The 25,071-nt window shown below is 50.7% G+C and overlaps 2 protein-coding genes across 7 annotated transcripts; one reads left to right on the top strand and one right to left on the bottom strand.

Annotated features, from left to right (window-relative positions):
• Window positions 1-842: 842 nt before the first annotated feature.
• Window positions 843-4,912, top strand: LOC309445689 (glucagon receptor-like; the record flags this gene model as incomplete). Its single annotated transcript, XM_082064692.1, has 13 exons — window positions 843-920; window positions 1,170-1,266; window positions 1,598-1,705; window positions 1,957-2,078; window positions 2,190-2,296; window positions 2,402-2,558; window positions 2,817-2,976; window positions 3,190-3,250; window positions 3,423-3,492; window positions 3,904-3,992; window positions 4,164-4,302; window positions 4,582-4,623; window positions 4,761-4,912. The coding sequence occupies 13 exons, from the start codon at window positions 843-845 to the stop codon at window positions 4,830-4,832; spliced, it is 1,302 nt and encodes a 433-aa protein (XP_081920818.1). The 3' UTR covers window positions 4,833-4,912.
• Window positions 4,913-7,824: 2,912 nt separating this feature from the next.
• On the bottom strand, window positions 7,825-25,017 carry ANKS3 (ankyrin repeat and sterile alpha motif domain containing 3). 6 transcript variants are annotated; one of them, XM_082064228.1, is made up of 18 exons: window positions 24,982-25,017; window positions 22,062-22,162; window positions 21,744-21,919; window positions 21,205-21,403; window positions 20,866-20,987; window positions 20,074-20,155; window positions 19,238-19,373; window positions 18,782-18,940; window positions 17,548-17,673; window positions 16,492-16,607; window positions 15,242-15,409; window positions 14,597-14,721; window positions 14,199-14,340; window positions 13,430-13,602; window positions 12,036-12,151; window positions 11,126-11,209; window positions 10,566-10,651; window positions 7,825-10,335 (listed from the first exon to the last, which is right to left on the bottom strand). In XM_082064228.1, exons 3-17 carry the CDS (start codon window positions 21,911-21,913, stop codon window positions 10,578-10,580), a joined length of 1,992 nt encoding a protein of 663 aa, XP_081920354.1. In that variant the 5' UTR covers window positions 21,914-21,919; window positions 22,062-22,162; window positions 24,982-25,017; the 3' UTR covers window positions 7,825-10,335; window positions 10,566-10,577. The 6 variants fall into 6 exon arrangements, 4 of the variants coding, with proteins under 4 accessions (XP_081920354.1, XP_081920351.1, XP_081920353.1 ...); XM_082064225.1 differs by lacking the exon at window positions 24,982-25,017 and adding an exon at window positions 22,810-23,314; XM_082064227.1 differs by lacking the exons at window positions 21,744-21,919; window positions 22,062-22,162 and having other exon boundaries at window positions 24,982-25,003.
• Window positions 25,018-25,071: the final 54 nt, after the last annotated feature.

Raw genomic sequence — 25,071 nt, 5'->3', positions numbered from 1 at the left:
TTCGTGCTGGAAGGGGGGTTCCGAGCTGGGGCCGTCTAGGCTGGAGCCATGAGGGGCACGGGTTGGGTCCGTCCGTGCTGGCCGGGGAGCCCCAGGGGAGCCCGGGCTGCTTCCCCATCCGGAGGTCCCGGTGGGTGCCCCGCGGCGGGGCTGTGCAGAGCAGGGCGCTGCGGGGCAGAGGTGACTGTGAGCAGGGATGGGGCCGAGAGGTGATGGGGTGTAGCTGATTTGGATGGTCCCATCCTGGCTGGCAGGCAGCGGGGCAGGGGAGGCACAGTGGGTCCCAGGGAGTCCCAGGAGAGGTCTCCTTGCCTCCCCGGGGTCATCCCTGCAGCCCTACCCCCTTTCCAGGGCTTGTTTGCAACAGGCCACCCATCAGGTGCTGCCTGCCTGCAGGGGTGAGCAGCTGTGGCACAGGGACTGTCACACTGGTTACAGGGGTGGCTTTTGCTTCCCTCTGGCTTCAGCCTCACAGTCCTCTTGCCTGCCAGCTACCCAGGGGCCAGCAGCGGTGGCGTGGAGGCTGGCAAGGCTCAGCCAAGACGTGATCCTATTATGCCCCCGCTTCTGGCTGCTCTGCCTGATGCTCCCCGAGGTTTTGGGTCTGGCAGGGAAGTGACCCAGGGCTGTGGCAGCCCAGGACATGCCTGTGGCTGGCATTCACACCCTGGTTCTTCTCCACTGCCTTGGAGAGCACATCTCTTCATCCACACTGGTGTGTGTGGCTAGAAGAGCCATGCCGTCCTCAGTCCTCCACCTGCCACCTAGGATTCGGGTCCTCAGCTCAGCTTTGAGACGCACCCAGCACCGGGAGCACTGGCCACAGGCTGGCAGTGGCAGCCATGATGGATGTGCTCAGGTCCGGGTACCAGCAGACCCTCGTCCATCTTGCCTGGATGTTCCTGTTTTCCACCATGCCGGTAAGAGACAAGCTGAGTCTGGCCCGCAGGGTTGGTGCTACCAGGCTTTGAGCTGTTGCAAGTGGGCTCAGTCCTAGCTTTGTTGCATCTTCCTGCTTGTCTTGAGGATGCTGGCATGCAGCAGCTCCTCAGGGGGGTGCAGGCAGCTGGTGCGGGAGCCGCTGGGTACTGCAGTGGGGCGGGCAGGCCAGCATGGGCTCTGTGCACGGTGCACAGCCTGGAGGCTCTGACCTGGCTCTGGGCTTGCAGCACAGTGGGGCCAAGGTGCTGGAGAAGACATTCGAGGAGTGGATGCGGTACCGTGATGAGTGTTTGAGGAGGATGGCGAGTGAGCCCTACCCAGCAGGTACCCAACTGTGCCCAAGCTCAGGGGCAGACATGGGGGCACGTGGAGCTGAGTGACAGCTGTGGCTGCGGCTGGGTTTTATCACCCCTCCAGCATCTTCTACACCAATCACCTATGGAGGGATGAGTCAGGGGCTGAGAGGTGTCTCCTCATCTCAGGTGGGATGCCTGGGGCTGGGGTACCCCAGAGGGCTGAGGCCGGCGTGGGGCCCAGGGCTCTGTTTGGGGTGGCACCCCATGGAGGTGCTGGCAGGGGGCTGTGGTGACGGGACTGGATGTGGCTGTGCTGCTAGCACCTGACCATTGGCTTTTCCCTGTGCTGCTGTTGGAAGGGCTCTTCTGCAACCGGACATTTGACATGTATGCCTGCTGGCCTGATGGGAGCCCCGGCACTGCCGTCAATGTCTCCTGCCCCTTCTACCTGCCCTGGTTTGAGAAAGGTGACAATGACCCTCTGCCACCCCAGAACTGGAAGCTAGGGCTGAGGCATGTTAGGAGGGGAGAGGTTCTTGGGGTTTCCCCTCCTGCCCACTGCTGGGGGGGAGAGGACCCACGAGCAGACCTGGGGGAAGGGGGCATGTGTCATGGAGCAGAGCCAGCTCTTTGGGGTTGAGCAGAGTCCAACGCATCGTTTCAGGAGGGGGTTTTGGGTGGAGCCCGGGTGGAACATGTTGTTGCTTCATGTCCGCAGTGAAACACGGGCTGGTGAGCCGCAGGTGTGGCACCGATGGGCAGTGGGTGATGGTGAACAACAGCCAGCCCTGGCGGGACTACTCGCAGTGCGAGGAGGAGATGGAGTTGGCTGCTGAGGAGGTGGGATGCCCTGGCCTGGCCATGGTGGTTGAGCAGGGACAGGCAGGGGCACCCCGGCCGCATGGGCAGGTGCCGCTTGCCCAGGCTCACCGGCGCGGTGCTAACCTGCAGGAAGGTGCCCACCAGCTGATGGTGAGCTTCAAGGTGCTCTACACTGTGGGGTACTCGCTGTCACTCCTGACCCTCATCTCTGCCCTGCTCATCCTCACCATCTTCAGGTAGGAGAGCTGGGGGCACATGGTCCTGCCCCTCATCCTTCCCAGCTGGTGATGGTGGAGCTGAGTGATGTCCCCACCTGCCCCTGACACCCTTGCTCTTGGCAGGAAGCTCCGCTGCACCAGGAACTACATCCACGCCAACCTCTTTGCCTCCTTCGGGCTGCGAGCGACCTCAGTGATGGTGAAGGATGCACTGCTGGAGAAACACTGGGGCATGGAGGTGGTGCAGGTGGCTGACTGGGAGGCCCTGCTGAGCCATGAGGCAAGAGCTGCCACCCCCCGGGGGGACCCTACTTAATGCAATTGGGGTGGGGACCTCACTTCAGGGAGGGGTATGCAGCCAGGTGCCAGTGCCCATGCAGCCCCAGGCACCCTGTGCCTGAGCCCTTGAGGCACCTCTATGCCTGGTGGGTGAGCTCTTGGGGTGCCTGTGCAGCACCATACACTCAGTGGGCAAGTTCTCGGGGTGCCCATGCCCCCCGGGCACTCTGCTGGCCCCATGGTGGGTCTCCCGTGGCAGGCGGCGCTGGGCTGCCGGGCGGCACAGGTGCTGATGCAGTACTGCATCCTGGCCAACCACTACTGGTTCCTGGTGGAAGCTGTCTACCTCTACAAGCTGCTGATTGGGGCCGTCTTCTCCGAGAAGAATTACTACAGGCTCTACCTCTACCTGGGCTGGGGTAGGAGCCACCTGGGTGCATGGTGGGGATGGTGCCTGGTGTCGGGCAAGCACCGCGGCCCCAAGTGGCCCCAGGAGGTTGCGGGGTGGGGGCTCTGCTGACCCTGGGGCAAGATGCCACCCCACAGCATCCCTGTGGTGTCCCCCCTCACGGGGCCGGTTTCTCAGCTCAGGCGGGTGCTTGGTTTTACAGGGTTTGCTGTGTGACTTGCAGGGACCCCTGTGGTGTTCGTGGTGCCCTGGATGGCTGCCAAGTACCTGAAGGAGAACGCGGAGTGAGTGCGGAGGGATGCTCAGCCCCAGGCTGGTGTTAGGGCTCAGCTGGGGAGCAGGACAGAGGCCGCTGTGGGTCCCTGACCCACCTTGCCAGGGCTGGCACCCTCTTGGCCTCATCCTGCACCCCCCAGCACAACGTGATGGTGCTGCTCTCTGTGTCTGCCTGGGCAGGTGCTGGGCACTGAATGAGAACATGGCTTACTGGTGGATCATCCGCATCCCCATCCTGCTCGCCTCCCTGGTAAGGGGGCACCCGCCAGCCCCACGCCTTTTTGGAAAACAGCAGCTCAGCCTGGGGCGGGGGGGAGGGGGCAGCTCCCTGCACAGCCCAGGAGGGAGGGACTGGCTTCCAAAGCATCAGGCTAAGGGCACATGGGGTTGTTTTTTGCTAACCACCACAGTGGGGGGCAAGGAGACCCCTGGGCTCTGAAGGCCCAGGCTGAGCCCTAGAGAAGGGTGGATGCTGCTGCTGCTGCTGCTGCTTCTTGGCCAGGAGTTTGGGATGGTGGAATGGGATGAAGAGCAGCCCTGGGGACCTGGTACCACAGGGCTTGTTGTCTCCTGTGGTCCCCAAGGGTGTGTACCACGGCCAGGGTGCCCCGCAAGGGGTGGGGGTGCTGGGTTGTGTGTGCCCCCCTCTGTCTCCCTGCAGATCAACCTGCTGATCTTCATGCGGATCCTCAAGGTGATCCTGGCCAAGCTCCGTGCCAACCAGAAGGGTTATGCAGACTACAAGCTGCGGTGAGCCGGGAGGGAGGGGGCAGCAGGTCAAGGGTCCTCCACATCCACCCTCCTCCTCCTGCACATTCTTAAATGATCACCCTGAAATTAACTCAGGGCTCGTTGCTGCTTGCACCTGTGCCCCTGCCCTTTCTTACTCACTGCCAGAGGGGACACCTTCTGCTCTTTCAGGTTGGCCAAAGCCACACTCACCCTCATCCCTCTCTTCGGGATCCATGAAGTTGTATTCATCTTTGCCACTGATGAGCAAACCACAGGCATCCTACGCTACATCAAGGTGTTCTTCACCCTCTTTCTCAACTCCTTCCAGGTGAGGGAGGAGTGTGACATGTTCTTGCTTGGCCCTGGGCACCATGGAACAAGAATTAGGGGGTCCCTGTTCCAGCTCCCTCTCCCTGCAGTGCCACAGCTGAGCTTGGGGATGCGATCACCAGCTCTTCCACCCCCAGCCCTGTTGTTGAGTGATGTCGCCTGCTGTGCAGTGCTGGCAGGGGGAACCCACCCCAAAAGCAGCCTGGAGGGACTGAGCCCATCCCAGCCCCGGGAGAGGGGGTGGCAGTGGGGGCTCAATCCCCTGTTCTCCCCCCAGGGTTTCCTGGTGGCCGTGCTGTATTGCTTTGCCAACAAGGAGGTATGTACCCACCGCAGCACCTCCTGCTCAGCCCTGCCTCAGCCGGTGGCTTTGTCATGCCAGCCCATGCCTGGCATGGTCTGTGCAGAGGGCACAGCCAGGGAAAAGCCCCTGCTCTCTCTCCTCCACCATTGCAGGTGAAGTCAGAGATGAAGAAGAAGTGGCAGCTCTGGAAGCTCGACCACCCAGTGCTCTGCTGTGCTCAGTGATGCAGTGACCAGCCCCACGGAGCCACAGGAGAGGGGCTGTGGGGAAGCCGTGCTAGGGCAGCACCTCATGGTGGGACAGTGTCTCAGCTGTGCTGCACCTGTGAGCACTAGAGCTGCTGGAGAGGACATTCCCCGACTGCAGTCCAAGGGGGAGGCAGGCACCCTCAGCTCACACCAGACATCACTGTCCCTCAGAGGAGCCTCCCCTTGCCCAGGTTTGATGAGCTGCATAGAGAGATGTGCCTGCTGCTGCCTGTACACCATCAGCAGCCCCCTTCCTAGGCATCTGCAGGGGAAGCCTGGCCCTCACCATCAGAGGACACAGAGCAGGGAACAGGAGACACTGCTCAGTCCGGCACTGCTGCCCAGACCTGCTGCCCCACTGAACAGACATCTGCTGTGCCCAGGGCTGTGACAGCACTGCTCCCACCCAGGGCATCACCTTCATGCTCTCCTTGCCCTAAGCAAGGACCATCTCACCAGCACCCTGAGACCTCCAAGATATCCAGCCTGGAGGCATCCTGCAAAGCTCTTCAGAGCAAGGTGCTGCTTGTGCACCTTCTCATCACCATCCTCACTAATGCAGAACTTGGCATCAGCACCTGCTGCGCTCCTCATTGCTCCCCAGCTGCACAAAACACCAGCTTTCCTCCTCTTGGAGCTCCTCCTGCAGCACAGACCCCCTCACAGCAAGTCCAGCCAGGGCAGCACATACACGTTTCCTGCAGTGCTTGAGCACTTTGACTTGTATTTACCCCCTGTGTTAAGTGTAGCATTGCTTCTCCTTTGCTGGCAGGGAGAAAAAAAATTAATCACAAGGGACAGGGAAGGACTTGAGAGCACCAGCCGCCCACAGCCAGGCTGGGAGCTGAGCCCAACCTCCCACTGCCCAGGCCCAGCCCAGTTGCCTGTCCTTGGCAGCAAGGAGAGCTGTGGAGTCTTGGGCAGGAGCCACCCTCACCTTGGGAACTGTTCTGCTGACAAAAAGCTGGGTGTTTCTGAGCTCAGCTGTGGAACAGTTGGGGATCAAGGTGTTTGCTTCCCAGTAGGGTACCAAAGCACCAGGTGCCTGCCCTGCCCCAGCAGCACGGTGAGCCCAGGAGTATCCACACCTCTGCCAGCCAAGCATTAAGGCTGTGCAGTTTGAGCAGTGCCATTTGTGCGTGGCTGCACACATCTGGCTATCTGCTCCTGCCCTGGGACAGGGCCTAGTGCTCTCCACCAAGAGCTGAGAGCAGCAGCAGATGCCACCAGCACGCACCCCACCCCCACCCTCACCTTCACCAGCAGGACAGACATGCTGCTGAGTCCATTGTTCCTACCACCTAATGCTTTACCTTACAGAAAAGGCCACACCAGGAGGGAAAAAGCAGCTTTTACTCTCTACTACATGCAAGTGGACACAGGTGGTTCTTCATCTCCAGTCCCTCCACCCCCAGGGTTGGAGGAAACACCTCTTGCAGACACAGCATCTCTAACAGGGAGCCTTGACCACAGACAGAGGCTGTGCCAGACTCAGCAGCAGCTGGCTTCAAGGTTGGAGAGCCATGCAGGAGTTTTCCTGGATCAATGTAACCCCTGTGAGACCATTTTGCACATAAACTCTCTTTTCAGGTGTAAATAAATGTTTCTTTTTCAGCAAGCAGAGCGTGCTGCTTCTGTCTGCTCTGGTGGAGGGGAACAGCTTTCAGGCTGCAGCTGTGAGGGTACAAATTCACACTGGAGCACACGCACTCCCAGGGACAGGGGTATGAAACAGGCACACAGAGCCCCTGGCTCAGACAGCACTGCATTGCTCTCCCTGGGATTACATTACAGGTTACGTAGGGAGGAAAAGTAGCAAAATAAGACAACATTATGGTCATAAATACAAACAGCAACCAAAATCACTTGCCAGCTCTGGTACCAGCAGAGCCATCCCACGCAAAGGGCACAGGCAGGAGCTGGATTACTGTCTGGATTCTCCTCTGCTCTTTGCTGGGTGCTGCAAGCTCCAGGAGCCTGGCCCTGGTGTGTGTGCACAGGGCACTGCTACAGGAGCAATGCCAAAGCTGTATAAGGCCACAAAGCCTTGGAAGGAGAAAACAGACGCTTTTGAGACCCAAGCTTGGCTCCTGGATCAATCAGAGCTTCCTGTGCTTCCAGGTACTCTGTGAAGTGCTGCTGTATGTCAGATGGAACTGAGAACAGTAACAGTTCTGAACACCAAGGGCCTAGAATCAGCATGAAAAGGGAACCCTTTCCAGTTCTCTCCTCGCAGTTTCAAAACTGGCTATGGAGAGAAAAAGCCCTGGCTACAGCTCAGGACACAGCAGGGCTGAGATCCAGGCATCTGAGAGTGACCCTGCTCCACTCCTACCAGTTCAAACCCCAACTCAGCTTAAATGTGTTGAGATACAGCAAGAGCTTTAGTTCTGACAAAAGATTTTTATGTTGCCCTAATTAAAATTTTTTATGGTAGCTGCTGAATGCTGTCCTCTTGACCACCTGTCTCTTGTGACAGAGGCTGGCTGAAGGTTTAGAAGAGCAGAGTCACACCAACAGCTCACAAGTCTCAGACCAGAGTACTTCATTCTGAGAGCAAAACCTCCGCACACAACTCAACAAGGCCTAAACTCTTTTCTAATCAGTGTAGAGATAACTTTTGTCATGCAGCTGGAACCTTTTGGGGGCTAAAGTGGCAATGGCCAGCTAGGAAAGAAAGATCTGAGCCCTCAGAGGAACATGGACTTTGGAACCTGTGTGTGCTCTTCTGCTGCACCTCCAGCACTGCCTGATGACATGAATTCCCACATCACGTACACAGCTAAAATTGCAGGGGTGTCACCTTCACCAGGAGCCAGGCAGGGCTAGAAGGACAGCTAAAACAGCCCCTGATCCCCTGAGAGACAAAGCTGGAAAGCACTGTATATATTCCTGGTTGTCCTGAAATAAATCAGTGAGGTTATTAACAATTCTACAATCCCAAGTCCCTCCAGAGAAACACACCAGAAACATTTTCAGTTTTTATTATTTTATCCATGTCAGCAAATACTATTTTATTCAGACAGCTTGCCTTAGGGTAGCACCAGTCTCCCTGCCACCTGCTCCACCACCCCTTCAGCAATGAATGCTGTTTGAAGTCCTCCATGTAAGCAACTGCCTCCTCAGGGAACCACTAGTCTATAAAATCACTTCTATGGTGTTACCCTGAGGCTACTCTAGAACCCCTTTAAGTCTTTACACCTGGGCTCCTGTAGCACCTTTTGTATGAGTCTTTTTCCTTCATGCACACACTGCTGTGGCTCTCATCTACCCCTTCTCCCAGTCTCCAAGCATTACAATCTATTGCATGTACCATTTTGCCCCCAAAACCCCCATTTCTTCCACCTTATGACCCAGCAAAGTTAGCCCCAAGTCCATGCAGTCTCTCCTTCCAGCCACCTGCTCTCCTGCAGTGTTGCTGAGCCAGGACTCCTGTGCTCACCAGATGCTCCCAGGCCCTTTCACTTTTTTCCCCCTTGCACACAAAAATTTTCCACCTTTCCCCACAAGCGTCTTGCTTTAAATTCAAGACTGGGCTTCCATGGGCTACAGCACTGACAACCCTGTACTGGTGCAGCCAGAGACCCCACCAAGGCTGAGGCAAGGGCATTACACACTGCCTGGGCACTCCCCACCATTCCTCCAGAAATGGGGAATGAAAAACAAAGCCCAAAATACTGTTCCCAGCACACCCTCAATACTTCTTGGGAAGCTTCCAGGGATGCTTCCTTAGGAGAATTGGCTCTACCTCACCAAAACTACTTAATTGTGAAACTTCCTGCAGCCTTGTCCCACTGCCTGCTGCACAGCTGGTGCCAGCTGCTCCCATGCATACACCCATGTGATTTGCTAAAGATTAAATTAAAAGTGTGCCGTGTTAAATTTAAGAGCTGAACATGGGTAGAAAGCAGCAGCCCACAGCTGAGCACTCTGCCAAGCACAGACAAGCTGCCAGCAGAGCAGGGTCACATCAGAGCCATACCCACCTCAGTGCCCCAGGATTGTCACCCAGAAGCACAGACACCCTGGTTCTGTGGGACATGCAAACCAGATGTGACCTTCAAACACAGCCCAGCCTGCCTAAACATCCCAGGCAGCTGATCAGAAGGGGTGACTAGCTCAATGGGTGGTGCCAGACTGGGTTTTTGAATTCTGACATCTGTGATCATGGTCCAAAAAAATTAAAATCAGAAGGAATACACACTTTCTTCCCCTTCCCAGCAAAGAGAAGAACACTTTTCCAGACTCATCAAGGCCAATGCTCATAGACTTCAGGTTTGGCTTTTCCCCACCCCCCCACAGCTCAGCAATACAGTCTCACTAGAAACCATTTTACATCAATGTTACTGTCACCAGAGCCCCTGTGGCTGCTCACAGAGCTCCAAGAGACAGAGCAGCCTCTTCCTGCACCAGTTGTCTGCCTTTTGACAACACCCACACCGCCAACACAAGAATGCCTTGGCAGAATTACTTCCAAACACTAAAGCCTGGAAAACAGAGGGAGGCAGTGGTTGAGGACCATGGCTTTGTACTGCAGCTACATCTGGGATGTGATTTCTTTGCTCATCTCCCCTGCGCGACAGCTCTGTTCCCCAGCTCTTGTTCTGCCTGCCTTGGCACTCTCTTGCCTGCCAAAGGCACAGGAGATGGAACGGTCTCAAGCTCTTCCTTCTCTCTCATGTCCTTCCAGGGGAACATTTGCCTTGCAACCACTGCCAGCATTGGGAGCTTGGCACTAACAAACCAGACAGAGTCTGTACCATAAAGCATTTACCACAAAAACAAGTTATTTGGGACTGAATAACATGATCACAAACAACCCCTGAGGCAGGGAAGAATCTGAACCAAAGCAGGGTTGGCTGGTTGGAGGGAGAGGTTTTTGAAGCACAGGCAGACATTCCTGCTGGAGATTAGGGCTGCATGAGTTTCACTGCAACTCAATGAGCCAAACGTTAAACTCCACTCGCTTTACCCATTCACACCAACCCCACATTCCTTATTGCCTCAGATACATTTTCTGAATCAGCTCCTGAGCAATCTGCATGGCATACAAGGGGCCAGGGCAAGTGTTAGAGACCTTGGGAAGGACAGGATGCAGAAAAAGATAATTGATTGCTGTCAGTGAATGTCAGGTTTCTAACACCACACAGCCCTGAATGACAATGGCTGCAGGAAGCTTAAGGCAGAAAAACCTTTTAGGGTCAGTGCTTCTCCTCTTCACTTAACCTTTTGGTATGGACAACAATGATCCTGGGAACCCAGACAACAGTCAGGCCCAAATAGTTGCTGGCTTGTCCTCTGCTGTCCCTCATTCTCCCAGGCATGTTCTCTGATCGTTGAGACCTCCTTCCATGCATCTGCCAACCACTGTGGCACTCTCAGCGGAGCTGCGGTGGTGTCGGCACGGCTCTTGCGCTCATTCTCCCAGGCACACTCAGCTTCCGGGTGGAACAATCACCCGACGTCAGTATTCCTGTAGCTACCAGGAAAAGAAAAAAAAGTCACCCTTTCAGTGAAGCAGAGGGACGAGGAGACTAAGGATTTTTCAAAGGGAAAGCTAACCAGAAGGCACACAAGGACTAGTTAGAGACTCGGTGTGCAGGCTATGGGCAAGCACTCGGCACAAGCAGCAGACGCTGTTACTTGCTGCAGGGAGTGATGGCCCCTGAACGTCACAGCTCCCAGTGACCATCACTAGTTTCCACTCACCCTCCTGCTTTGTTATGGCTCTAGCCAGCTCTGCCCCGGGGCCTGGAGCCTTTGGAGGTTTTGAGTCACAGTCTGCAGAGCTTTTCCTGAGGACAAACCAAAAGAAAAAAAATCAGCATTAGCAACAGGTCAACAAGTGGTAAAGACCAGGCTGCAGTCTGCATTCAACCACTGCTTTCCTGCCTCCATACTGCCTTCTCCCCTGCAGCTCCCAGTGCCCTGAAAACAGGAGTGTCTCCACTCTGCCTGTTGCTGGGACAAGTTCCTGTCATCAGGAGAACAGGATGCAGGCTTTGGGAACCATTTCACAGGCAGCTCTGACCACTGAGCAGGAGAGAAGCATGTACCCCCTTCTGCCAGCCAGGAATGAGGCAGAGCCCAAGATCTGCAGTGAGATGAAGTGCAAGAAAACGCCAGCACCAACTTCAGAGCCTGGAGATTTCCTCGAGCGTGTCTTGTTAGGTCCCTCCAACCTGCTACCACCAAATCAAAAATCTGCGCAGCCACACCTCCCCACCAGCACAGTCACTTCACATGCCCAGAGTCCTCCCCGACCTTACCCATTTCTCCCACACACTCCTCTAGGACAGCTGATAGCTCAGGCAAGCTCAGAGACTTCAAAGAAGGCGGCCATCCTTCCAGCACTGCAAGAAAGAGAAACCACACATTTAATTAATCTCCATGCTCTCTGTGACAGAGCAGAAACAAGGGTTTGTTGTTGCTGTGAAGCACCCACACACAAAGCAGCTCTGGTTAGCAGTTCTGAGTCACATGGGAAGAGAGCTGGAGCTGGATGTGACAAACTGAGGGGTTTTTCCTGGCAATTCTACCACTCAAATATTTTTTTTACTACTAGTTGGGTCATATATTAAAAGAATCTCAAAGTGACTACATGAAGTGGACAGAAGTCAACAGGATTTGTAATTGTCTCACTTTTAGAACACAAGCAGCAAAAAGCACATCTCTGGAAGTGTGTCAGGAGTAGCAGATCACTTGCTAACTCCTTGTGATAAGGAGATGGTGGCCTGAGCTTGCCCAGCCATGCACAGCAGTTCACCCAGGGCCTGAACAGCACAGTCCCCCTGACTGGGTCAGGGAACAACCGTGGCTTCCAGTTCAGCCCTTGCTCTAGTGCACACTGTGGTAACACACCTGAGGTGCCCACATGCTCCAGCGCAGGAAGAAGCCTGTGCTTCAGTTTTGCATATTTAGCCACAAACACCTGCAAGATCTCAAGACTTGCCACTTGCTAAGAAGCAAAAGTTGCTGAGAATCTCAGGTGCTTTGTATACTTTCCCTGAACAATAATTTTTACATTAAATTTAAGAGTTTAGCTGCTCATCCATTTCCAAATCACTTCTAACTTCGTTATTTCAGCAATGAAAGACAAGCATGTGGCTTGCTCTGGGGTCTCCTGGCATTTACCCACCCCCTGCACCCATTTGTGTAGTTTGACAAGCTCTTCCTCACCTGGACGCTCACCAGGCCGTCTGCTCTCACCGGTTCCCATTTGTACCTTTGCGTCCAGCACTCTGCCGACCATGAGCTCTTGGGTCAGCCGGGAGGACAGCTCTGCTTGACAGGATCTGCCAAACAAGACAAAGCCCATCAGAAGTGCACAGGGGCACTTCTTGGGACAACATGCCAGTCTGTGCACTCCTGCATCCTGCAAGTACCTGCTCAGGGTGCTGAGGGACCGCATCTAACGCCCTGGGTTACAAACTGCTCCTTGTTCCTTCCCAGGAAGAGGAAGACGTGCCCCAGACAAAGCTCAGGGCGCTCTCCACTGTGCCCCATCTCCACAGCAATCTCTGCCCCTGTCCACAGAGGAGCTGCGGAGGGAGAAGAGAAGGAGGGGGCACAGTGAGCAGGAGAAAGCCCAAGCCAGGGGCTGTGCCTGGTTTATATGAGAATCAAACATGACCCACGGTTCCTAAGGGGCAAATGAAGCTACCTCAGGACAGGCATCAGGTTAAAGCAAGAGCAGCACACAAAGTTCTCTGGTGATCATCACCACACCATCAATTCAGACAGCATAGCCTCAGAGCATGGAAGGGCACTTATACCAGACAGCCTTAGCTCCTCAGGCAGGGAGAAAAGACCAGTGCCCATGGCAACTGGGAGCATTGCTCTGCTGCCCTTCTGGAAGCCAATCCCGGTTCACCCTTGCTTGGCAGTGAGCAGAGCTCATCCCCTGTTGGGTCAGGAACTACTGGGGTAGGATTAACACCACCTTCAAGGACACATCTGTTCTATCAGTAGACAAAAAAGGGCACGTGATAGAATTGTAGTGCAACTGGAACAGGGGGAAAAGCACCACACAGGCAACAAAATATGTATTAGGAGGTGAGGGAGAAGAGAGAACTCAAAGGCAGTGGTGTGAATGAACAGGGCAGATACTTGTTAGGTGTCAGAGTTGCAAGAAAAGTATTCTTCACTAGCCAGGGCAGGATATTGCAAGTCCTTTGATAGAGCTTGGAAGTTAGAAACTCTTGTCTGCATTTATCACATCACCAAGTTATACCCTGGTCACTGGGTCTCATGTAAGCACAAAGCACTAAGCCTTTTGGTTCCAAGGGAACTGAGCACCTTCACATTCCAGTTGAAACAGGAACACTCAGCATCTCTGGAAAGTTAGGCCATTTATAGCTCATGCATCTGATTAAGGCTTCACATCTGCTCACATGACTGTGGCTTTCCACTAGAGAAAGTCAGGCAGGATCCACAGTGGGTTCAGCTGCCTGGTGAGTTCGCCTGCCTGACCCTAAGCCTCACCTGTAAGACTGTCAATATGAGCTCTGATCTCTGTACAGCCCAAATCCCATTTCCAGTAACCTTAGTGCCATTTCCTGGGAACGACTTACTTAATCTGATCCAGTAGGACTCCAGCATCCTTGGTGATGGCCTGAACCTCTCTGAGCTGGCACTGGATAGCATTCCAGGTCTCATCCCGCTCCATCAAACAGCTCTCAGCCACTGCACGCAGCTTCTGCTCCTGGCACACCTGGCTCTTCATCATCTCCACCTCCTCACACCTCTACAGCAGAGCAGAACAGAGGAGTAGGCTGGGGTTACTGTATGTCTCATATGTGCCTGCTCCAACATACCCCTGGAATCCCTGCTAATTTAATGGCTTAGGCAGCCAGATGATTCCTGCAGAAGTGCACCCAACCCAGTGGGAAAGAAAGCTGGATAAGGCTTGTACACTGCATACATTTTCTCTCCACACCAAGACCAGTCCCACAGTTACAATTCCCCCTTACTCTTCATTTGCAAAGATACTCAGTAGGCCCAATTTTGCAAGTGAAGAGAAATCTGTTCACTAATGGCTGCAAAACTTCACCATGAAAATGACACTACTGAAAAAGAGTAGGCACTTAATTCCTCCCAATCACTCCTTTAGTTCTCAGGTAGATGGGAAATCAAGACATGAAGCTTCACAAGCATGGAGCACAGATGATGAGGAGTGGATAAGCTGCACTGATGGTGTTACCTGATCTACTTGACACCAAGCGTGCCCACTGAAAGTTCTATCTTTTCCTTTACCCCAGGCCATTAGAGGTATAACAAAAATACGCTACGAATCACTTACTGGAGTGTGATGAGGCACTGAGCAGCTCATGGCAGACTTACCTTGTGCAGCTGAATGGCCAACTCTTGCATCTCAGCCTCCAGTCGATCTGCATAGGCCAGCTCCAGGGCATCGCTGGGTGGTCGAGCGTTGCTGTGCCATCGGGCAATGGCAGAAGTCATCTTCCTTTTGGGTCCAAACAGACTGGTGGGAGAATAGCAAATTGTCAGGGACCAAACGCTGCCCCACCTGTCCTTAGGCCAAGTGGGATGCCATGAGGACCTCTGCAGTCTACTGGTTCCTCCAAAAACAGAAGCCTGTTGCAGCCAAGAATTAGGGGATATCAAAATTGTGTGGGAGACTACCAGAGCAGAAAAGCACTCACTAGCTAAACTTTCCTGTGCAGGTTGTGCGCATGGTTTATAGTGGGAAAGATGAGAACTACATTAAAGACACTTACGTGATGCCTATTTCCTTCAGATCACTCTCTGTGAGGGTCAAGAAGATCCGGAGGTCAACATCTTGTTCCTCAAACACTTGCAGATACTTCAGACACCCAATCTCTTCAAGGAACGTTGCCAGGTCCTGCAGCCCATCCAAACCAAAATTATTTACACCCTCAGAAAAGCATTGCTATGTCTCTCCATCATAAACATCTGCTTCCTCATGTGGCTGTTATGCCTTCCTGGGTTCTAGCAGCAATTGTGACTTCCCCTGGTTAATTGCCCTTCTCTGCAGTCACACAACAGGACCTGGCCTGTCTGCTGCAGCCATTGCTTCTTGTAATGAACGTAGAGAAGACACACCAACATCTACCCTAGCACTCACCACAGACATTTGGTAGCACACCCACAGGCCTGAGGGTCCAGAATAGCCCTCCTAGCAACAGCAACACCTAAGCAGACAGTTCTTTGTACAATAAATTTTTGTTTTACAAGTGCTGAAGTCTGGGCAGAGGTTTGGAATCAAACGTGTGTTGGTAACAACTTCCCTTTTATCTGAGAAAGCCCAGAAAGCAGCTTAGGCAACCTTGGAAAAACCTCCCACACTTGATAGAGTGACACAATCTGCATTACTTCAGAGACAAGATTCTGTGTGTAGTTACCTGGGGCCCTTTATAGGCTGGGGGCTCAGGAAGGATCAGGTGCTGACTAGAGCCCCCAGCTTTCCCTGGGCAGTGGGTCCACTGACTATCACTGTTGCTGTAGCGGTTCTTGATCTTAAAGCTCTTGGCTTGTTTCCGACTAGGAGGGCTGTTTGCATGGTCAGAATCCTGAAAAAGAAAAAAAAACCAACCACACCACACAAAATATAAAGGTTAAGGTTGATCACGCAAAGGTAACAGGATCACTACAGCAAAAAAAATGCAGACTCCAAGTCCAAGCTCTAAATCCAGACAGCAGTCCACAAACACCAGAAGCAAAAGATTAACAAACGCCTTATTAGGAAGGGTTGAATTAAGGTGCTCCCAAGATGGTAGCCTGATACCATGTCTGGAATGGCACCAGGCTCTTGCAATCTCATCTTAGGAAGCAATAAATCAGAGCAAAGAGCAACACCAAATCCTCCCCTGAATCAATACAATGCACCGAGATTCCATCTATGAGAAGTTCCTCAAGAAAAAGAGGAAAAGGGGAATTAAGCTCATGTCCAGCTATAATCAACATTCTGTCTGTCAGCCCCAAAGCTGGCTTTAAAATGTGAGCTGTGACTTGAACCATTGAGTAACCTCCAACCTCCTCCCATTTTCCTTCTCTAAACCGCACTATCCTGCCTGTGATCTCATCAAGCTCAAGAACTGACCCAGCTCCAGGAGGTCACATCCTTTCTTGACCACCATCTAGCCAGAAATCTACAAAAAGTTCAGAAGCTGCAGAAAGAACTTAATTACTAACTAGCCATCAACAACCTGCTCTAGAGTGAATTTGCTTTGAGAGCTGGCTATTAGCCAGAGATCAAATGAGAGGAAACAGCCTCAAGTTGCACCGGGGGAGGATTAGATTGGATAGTAGGAAAAATTTCTTCCTGGAAAGGGTTGTCAGGCATTAGAACAGGCTGCCCAGGGCAGTGGTTGAATCACCATCCCTGGAGGCGTTCAAAGACACACAGATGAGGTTCTTTGGGTCATGGTTAAGTGACAGTGTTAGGTTAATGGTTGAACTTTATGATTGAAGGTCTTTTCCAACCAAAATGATTTTATGATTCTATGATCTTCAAATATGGAAACTGGTTTTCTTGTCCCTGTAATTCTACCTTTCCTCAGCCAGCCTGGTGGAGGCAGTGTCACAACAGGCTGTGGAGGGGTCACAGTACTGACTGAGCTGAAGGCAGAGAAAGGAAAACTGAAACCCCCACCTCATTGCTTTCCAAGGAGCCTTCACTGCTGACCCCTGGGGCTTTGGTCAGGCATTCACTGCTGCTGCTGCTGCTCCTGACAGTTGCTAAGTTGTTGGTGAGGAAAACATTATCTTCTGGAAAGGAATACAAAATAAAAAGTTTCACATTCAACTTTCTTATACTCAGTGCTGTTTTTGCTACAAAATTACCAGCAAAAGCTGCTGGAGGTATAAAAGATGGAGAAACCCAGAGCAAGGCTTCATATGCAGCACTCATGACAAGATGATTCCAAGACATAAATACCACATCTGATATCAGGCACTAATCTTTCTTCAAGTCTGTTAAGTACCACAGAGAGCAGGAAGGCTGAGTGTGTGTATTTCTGTGAGGCTTTTGGTTATGGGGTGGAAAAGTGGGTTATTGCTACCAAGCCTGCACTCCCATTAGTAAAGTTCCCTTCACAGAATCACAGAATGTTAGGGATTAGAAGGTTAAGGCTTAGAAGTGACCTCAAAGATCATCTATCATTATTTGTCACTGAGAAGAGCCTGTCTCTGTTCTCATGGCACTCACCCTTTACATATTTATAAACATTAATGAGGTCACCCCTCAGTCTCCTCTTCTCCAAGCCAATGCAGAGCCACATTATCCTTTATTGATTTAGGAACTGCCCACAGATCCTTCCTTTATGCTGTTTCACAGAACAGTGAGGTTGGAAGGGACTTCTTGAGGTCATCTTCTCCAAACCCCTGTTCATGCAGGGTCAGCTACTACAGCAAGTTGCCCAGGACCATGCCCAGGAGCATCTCCAAGGATGGAGACTCCACAGCCTCTGACACCCTGCTCCAGTGTGCAGTCACCCTCACAGTAAAACAAAAAAAAAAAAAAAAAAAAAAGGTGCTTTTCCTGATGTTCAAGGGTACCTCCCACCTTTCAGTTTGTGCCCATTACCTCTTGTCCTGTCACTGGACACCACTGAATACAGCAGTGGGAAAGAAACCTGCAAGCCAAGGGGTTGGTTTCACATCCAGGTGCACACTGCAAACCAGACTATTTTCTGAGACAGTGACCTACCCCTGCTGCTGCTGCTCTCCACATCCTGCTCATTAATTGGAGAGGTAACATCCCGGTTCCGGATATTGTCTGCTTCACAGCTGCCATCGTCATTGAAGGTAACATAGCCCCGAGGAGGGACCTGCTCTGTGTGCAAGAGGAATGAAGAACCAATAAAATTAGGATACAGGTTACCAGGGAGGCTCCAGCAGGAAAAGCAACCACTTGAGGATTTGAAAGTAGTCAAGAGAGACTGTCTTCTCAACTACCAGCTCTCATTCTAAAAAGCCCACAGGAATACTGAGAAATGCATTTGCCTACAGCTTCCCTCCCAGAAACACACATCAGCTGTACATGGTTGCATCGAAAAAACTCAGAGGAAACAGCCTCGTAGAGATGCACCTCAAATAGCAGCTTTCATTATTTCCTTTATTCTTCATGCCCCAACTGTCAGAGGGGAAAAGCATCTGCTTAAGAGAGCAAGATGCCAGCTCTGTCCCATCCCCAGTCAAGCACACCCTGTAAAACCAACCCCTCTGCTTCTCTTTTAACACACTAGTAGCATCCCACTGTCACTTCAGAAGCTGACAGTATCATTTCAATAAAGCCTCTGCCTATGGGATAGCATATCTGTATTAAAAGAATACAAACTTTGAACATGCTTTTAGGTCCATATTCTTGGCTACTCCAGACAACTGGGTAGTCAGCCTGAGAAATACCTATGGCTATGACACATATCCAACAAAACTGATAACAACTACATCCACGGGCTGATGTCTCAACTGGGATGATCTTTCTCTTAGCCTGTTGCAAGGTTTTGATAATCTCATTTATTAGTATTTCAAGCATTGGGGAAGACAAAATTGACAGGTCTAGGACCAGCAAGCTCACTGTAGTGGCCTGTGTGACCATTTCCTCTACCATCAGATTGAGAACGGTTCTCAAACTTTTGAGCCCACCGCAAAAAGGGAAGCTGGACTGTTCTCAAGAATCAGTGGAAGAGTAATTGAGATAAGAACAGTGTTCATTCCACAGAAGTGTCCCATTCATCAATATCCAGCCTTGACAAGAGAGTTCAGGGGGTTTTCTTTTTCAAGTAGGCATTGGATAGCCTTGCATGGTGTTTGCTATCTTTGTTTCTGTACAAGTCACACATTAATTCCAAATCAAAAGAAAAGAGTGTTGGCACAGAAAAACGTGCAAAGCATTTAAAAGACCCCAAAGGACTCTCAATTAGGTTTCTAACTATTCTCACCATAGCAAGACTGCTTCCTTCCCCCAATTCCAACCGCCGTTATCTTTGCCAACGCCTGGGGCCCATCATGGATGCTGGGACCCTTGGTCCTACGAACAGGCCTCTGTCTCTGAGGAGCAGAACATGATTCATCTGAAGAACTCAGCTCTTCATATTTTCCTGTAGTTCAAACAAAGATTTTTAGCAGCATAGTAATTTGCCTACTTTATTTGCTACTGGTCCTACAAACACAGTGGAAAATAAAGGGAAATGTTAGAAGAAGGAGGGTGGAACCGTTTAACTAGATTGAAAAAGGGTCAGCAGAAAATAAATGTTGGATCCAATCCTCTTCCATCCTCATCAATGCTGGAATTTTGAGAACAGACCAGCTAGTACTACCCCTTAACATACTTTCAAAATATCAAGTATCTCTCTTCAGGTTCTATCTTAAAAATAAGAAGCTACAACATCTGTTACCTGGACCCCTGCAGAAGACCTTGGGCACTGGGGCCACATGCAAATCTATCAGCCCCACAATCTTTGTATGTCCGTACTTCATGGCCAGTGTCCGTGCTGTGGCTCCAGTGTTATCTCTGACATCTGCCTTCACCCCCTATAGAAAAAGGAAAAAACATGTTTAACATACACATAGCAGAAGGCACTATATACAAAAATTTAAGGAAGTCTAAGAATTGTCTTAGTTCCAAGCCCATCAGAAATACAGTCTCACCTTTGACAGGCAGTTCAAGCTCCACTAATATATCTTTTGCCTTTCTAATTATCCACAGTCTCTCCAGTCCCTGAACACCAAGAAGCCCAGGGATGTGGCTTTTGTGCACTGCCACATGGAACTAGTTTGTTTTATCTGCAAAATGTTTTGCACTGCTGCCTCCTTCTGGAAATAAGCTGGACCAGTTAAATGGGATATCAAAACCAAGTTATTTAACATCAAAACACCTGCATGCTCATATGCTTTTGGAGGTAGAAGACACCCCAGAGCCCATACATGCAAGCTTGTAAACACAATATGCAGATTACCACATTAACATGTTTTCTAATTCAGTCATTATTCAGTTAGATCTGGACAGTTAGACCTCACTCCTATTCCTACAAGGCCAGTGTAAAATCAGAGTACTAGCCTTCAGAAAGCACATAATTTCAGAACAGTCCTGGAAGTCTGGGACTTCAGAGGTGACTGTCATCAAGGTCAAACATAACACTGTAAACAGTCTAGAGTCAAGCTTATGGTTTTTCCTCTCTGAGGGCTGGAACCACAGGTTTTCAGCTTTACAGAAGACAGCCTACACACTTACATGATTGAGAAGGTACTGGACAATTATCTCATGGCCAGAAGCAGCTGCTTCCATCAGAGGTGTATATCCATACACTGGCTCCCTACAGAGAAAAACATGCACACGTGGACTAGAATAATCAAAACTGAAATATGCTGCAGTCTTTGCCACTCCCTAATACAGCATCTTCAACCTCTGCCCCCAGCTGATTACAAACTGTACCATGTACTGGCTGTTCTACCGCATTTTAGTCTATCCCAGTAAAACTCCCAGTGGAGATCCAGTAAGTGTTACTGTATTGGCTGCACAGCAAAAGATTACTCTTCTAGTTGCAGATCTGCCCTTCAGTAGCAAAATCAGTTTCTCAAGAGCTAACAAAACAAGAACTCTTGTTGATCTCAGGTAATTCAATATGCATAAATGCACAGGCAGTTCCCAAGACACAAGAACGTACTACACAACTGAGAAAAAACTGAACTCCAAGTACACAGATAATTCAATAGAGAGACTTGTAAAGTGGACTTGAGTTCAGAAGGTATTGCACCTGCTTGCTAACAGAATTTAGCTCATAATTAAACCAGTAGTAAATCTAATTTCTCTTGATCTTAGTTACAGAAAGTAACAACATGGGTGGACTTCACTGTTCAGCATGCATTGGCTAACAGTGTGCCATACTTCTTAAGGTATAGGAGGGAGAACAAAAGCAGGTATCTGCTCCCTGCCCATGTTCAAATGCATTCATAAGCCAACTGGCTGCTTCCATATCTGAAATGAGGTATCTTTTGAGAAATGAAATGACAGATTCCTCCTTACTTGCAGTTGGCATTTGCCCCATTGTCCAGTAAGAACCTGACCATCTGCTGATGTCCAGCACTGGTGCAGTGAAACAAGGCAGTCCAGCCATGGATGTCCTTCATCTCCAGCTCTGCACCTTGCTTCAAGAGAACAGAGAAAGTTCTTTACTGCACCCTCTCTCCTCCATCTCTTTGCTACTGCCTCTCTGCTCTGTGATACCAGACTTTAAATCCTGTCAAGAAGCTGAACTCACAACAGAACATACATGGCACACTTCGGTTGCAACTGGTAGAGAGTCTTACCCTGTGCATTTAAACCATGCACTGTGGCTGTACCTGTTTCTTATGGGATACACACCTGTAGAAGAAAGTAAGCAACACTTTCATTTCCACAGCTGGAGGCCAGCATGAGTGGTGTCTGCCCTTCTGGTGTGGGGATGTTCACATTCACTCCCGCTTCCAGCAGCAGGTGCACAATGGTGTCGTGGCCAATGTAGGAGGCATACATCAGTGGAGTCCAGCCACCACAATTCCTCTTATTTAAATCCAGATCTCCACTAAATAAGAGAGAAAAGAATTCAGCTGAACTACTGTCCTGGAGCTGTATATCACAGTAGGTTCCTGCAGCCTCTTGCTACCATCAAGTCTGAAAAAAATTCTAGCACTGAAGCCTACAGGGGAATTCCTACCAGCTCCAGCACAGCTTCTACCAAGTCACTAAGGTGATAATTTTTATCAGCAGACTCGCCCCTTGAAACTTTGCGCTTTAAGAACCCTTTTGGAGTCCCAGTGACGTGCCCCAACTGCAATGTTAGACCAGCCTGTATGGCAGCCAGTGAAAAACCACAACCAGCATCAAGTAACCACAAACCTGTGCCCTCCCCGACCCCTCCTTACCGCTGGATACACTCCTGCACCACTTCATACTGCCCAACAGAAGAAGCCGTATGCAAGTCCAGGGGAACGTCCAGCTCCTCCCGACAGATCATCTGACCGACCCCATGCCACATGGAGAGACTGCGGCTCAGCAGCTCCGACTCGCTGGCTTCATCACTCAGCTCTGACATCCTGCCCTGAGTAACCAAAGCAAAGCAGAACTTTCAGCTGCTGATCTCAATTTTCTATAGAATGTGGCATTACCCATTGGTGCTATAGTTCCAGGGTGCCATGGGCTTGGAATCTGAGGTTCTCAGAGGTGTAGTTTCAAATTCCTACCTCCACTTCAGTCACCTCCTTAGCCTGAAGCAATAAGACTTGTTGAAGAATTTTTGCTGGCAGTTCTTTCTTGCTGCAGTGGACTCTGGGATGCGAATACGCTGGAAAAATAAAAGCCGATAATACTAGAAACCCCCAACTTTCTAATACAATTTTAAGACTTCAGAAGCACTGGCCATTTTTTCCCCTCCCCTCTAATCAAAACATGCCTAAGGCAGATTTGGATACGTTTGTGAAGAGAAGACCAAGCACCTATTTAGGTGATGATGCCATTCTTCATGTTATAAAAAAAGGGTGCAATCCTTAGTCTGCATGTTTTATAATTCAGAGAGAGAATTAAGAATTCGTGTGTCAGATGTTCCTGTTCTTTCTTGTTATCTGTCTTATATTACAGGATGGCCCTGCTTAAATTAAGCTACAGTCATTAATAATGACAACTGTCCACTGCTCCCAAAAGTAGTTCATATCATCTGAACAGGGCACACACTTCATTATGCCATCAGGCCGCAAGTACACTGTTTCTACCATTTATTGTTTTAGCACTTCAGGCGCAGTCCAGTCCCATCTCTGTGAACCCTGGCAAGCGCTGAAACACACGCACCTGCCCATTCATTATCTGAGCATGTCCACCGTCCTGCAGACACTAACTTAATTACACAGCTAGTAGATTTTCCTGGCTGTCTGAAAGGTTTATTTCCCATTCCTAGCCTTAGGGAGCAATTGCAAATTAATCATTTTAACCACTCACAGGAGACTGTTCCTGTTTGGTACTTCATAAAAAGCTGGTCATCACAACTTCATCTATCATCCGGTGTCTTCAGCTGCAGTTTCAGGCTACATCCAAGCCAATCCAACGGGAAGTGCCTTCCCCTCCCTGTAGTCTCTGTCATCCCCCAGGCAGCATGTCTGGTCCCATCACATATTATATGGGCAGCTAAGCCAACATGAAGTATTTGTTCTTTTTGCTGATGATTTCTTGCCAGTTTAACTCCTCAGATTGATTAATTCCCAGGTCATGCAAATGCCAAATCTGGCATCCATGAAGAACAAAAGAGAACAGGAACACACTTTTCAGCAGCAGTTGCTCTTTAGATTGCCTCAGCTGTAATGCTTCAACTGTACTCATATTTTCTAAATGACTGGGGATCTTCGTCTTGCAAGCACAAGCCCCTTTTCTTATAACATAAGCAAAATGCCCTTAACTCCTACCTCTTCACTCCCCAACTGGATCCCTTCTCCCACACCTGGCTTTTTTTTTTTCCCCTTCCTCCTTCTTAAGTTTAAGACTACAAAAGCACTACCCATTCTACCTAATCAGCATATACTGGTAATAAATTATTCCTTTCTTAAGAAATGTCCAAAAGCACCCACTTTACCTAATAGCAACAATTTGTATTACACTAGCAACTCAGAGGCCTCAGGCAAGAATATGCAGTGCTGAACACAAATGAAAGACCTGAAAACCTCACAATCAAAATATAAGGAGATAAATGGATTTAAGTGGATCATGAGGGGAAAAGTAGAAGTGTTTCTCACTACAACAGATTAAAGCTGCCCCTGGAAGGCAAAAAGGCACATTCAAGGTTAAAGGAGGTAAAATCCAGGACAGTTTGTAGATGCACATCAAGATGAAAGCAAAGCTCACTGTTCTTTCTGCAGATCTTTGTTAACTGGACACATTAACTATAAAAACAAGACATATTTTTGGTCTTTTTCAGAATCGGCCCCACATCAGGTACTAATTACCAACACAAGACAGAACAAACCCAACACTGCTCATTAATCACCACACAGCAGGCACAATTCAGCTGTGCTGGCTCTGCTGAGTTCATTCTCTTACCACCTCTTCCATGAGCACCAGTAACACTCACATAGGTCCTTCTGTCCCAAAAGACATGAGGCACCCAAAACAGCACAAGTGAGGATGTTGCTGGAGCTTCTAACTGAGCCATCAAGCTGATAACACAGAACCATAGAATCACAGAGTATCCTGAGCTGGACAGGACCCACACAGATAATTAAGTCCATCTCTCTAAAATCAGAACCAAAGGCTTCACTTCCGCTCCTGACTTAGTTCTATCTCTGTTACGTTCAGTAACGATCTATTGGAGAAAATAAGAAGTCTTGCTACAGCCCACAAATAGCCGGTACCAGCTCAGTCACAACACCAAGCGCTTCCAGAGCCAGAACATTCCATCTTCATGCTACTGTTGCCTGCTGGCTACCCAGGAACAGGTACACACATTACAGCTGTAGGAACCACACCAAGTTTCCCCAGACATTGCAGTGTGTGCAAGAAGGGGTTCCTGCAGCATGAGCTCCAGCTTGAGTACCCACAATACCTGGGCTCAATCCTACACATGCCTGTTGAAAAGACACTACATACTAAAAGGCTGATGCACTAAGCATGTTAAAGGATGTATTGCACTCCCAGAAAATTAACAGAGCCAGATAAGATGCACAAAACCATTTCAACAGCCACATTAGGAGCAGATTCCCTGGGACAGGGGCTACACCAGATGAGATGGAGCACTCCAAGGCAGCCAGCCTCCAGCCCCCCAGGGCTGAGTGCCAGACAGCCTGCAGTCCCACAGCGATAAGCCTGAAGAGAACCCAGCCCGGCTGGCGCCAGGAACCCCATAGCAAAACGGTTTCCAGGCACGTTATCCCCACAGTTACTCCCGAGGCCCTACTCGGAACTCGCTCCCAGCCCCAGGGTGGGCCGGGCCGAGCTGCGCGCCGCTGGGATGACCCGGCCTACCCCACCGCGGAGCGAGCAAAGTGGAGCCGCTCCGGCCATAGGCCCACCGAGCCCAGCAGCCGCCTGAGAAGGAGCCCATAGACAGCTGCACCCGAGCCAGACATCCCCACAGCCACCAGAGAAGAGGCCAGACCCCCCGCAGGCCCCGACGGCCCTCACCTGCACACCCGGTGAGCTTCGCTACCGGAAGTTGCCCCGCCCCGCAAAGAATGCTGGGAACCCCCCGTCCCGCCGAGCCGGCAGACTACA

The sequence above is a fragment of the Streptopelia decaocto genome (genome assembly GCF_964273445.1).
Source record: "Streptopelia decaocto genome assembly, chromosome: 13".
Lineage (NCBI taxonomy): Eukaryota > Metazoa > Chordata > Aves > Columbiformes > Columbidae > Streptopelia > Streptopelia decaocto.
This window is presented reverse-complemented; position numbering and strand designations above follow the sequence as displayed.

Coding starts and splice junctions, on each gene's coding strand:
- ANKS3 (XM_082064225.1), bottom strand. CDS start 22,837: ATGAAGTACCAAACAGGAACAGTCTCCT. Junction 14,722..15,241: donor CAGCCTATAAAGGGCCCCAG/GTAACTACACAC, acceptor GATGGGCTGCAG/GACCTGGCAACGTTCCTTGA. Junction 12,152..13,429: donor GTCCTACTGGATCAGATTAA/GTAAGTCGTTCC, acceptor CTTGTTTGGCAG/ATCCTGTCAAGCAGAGCTGT.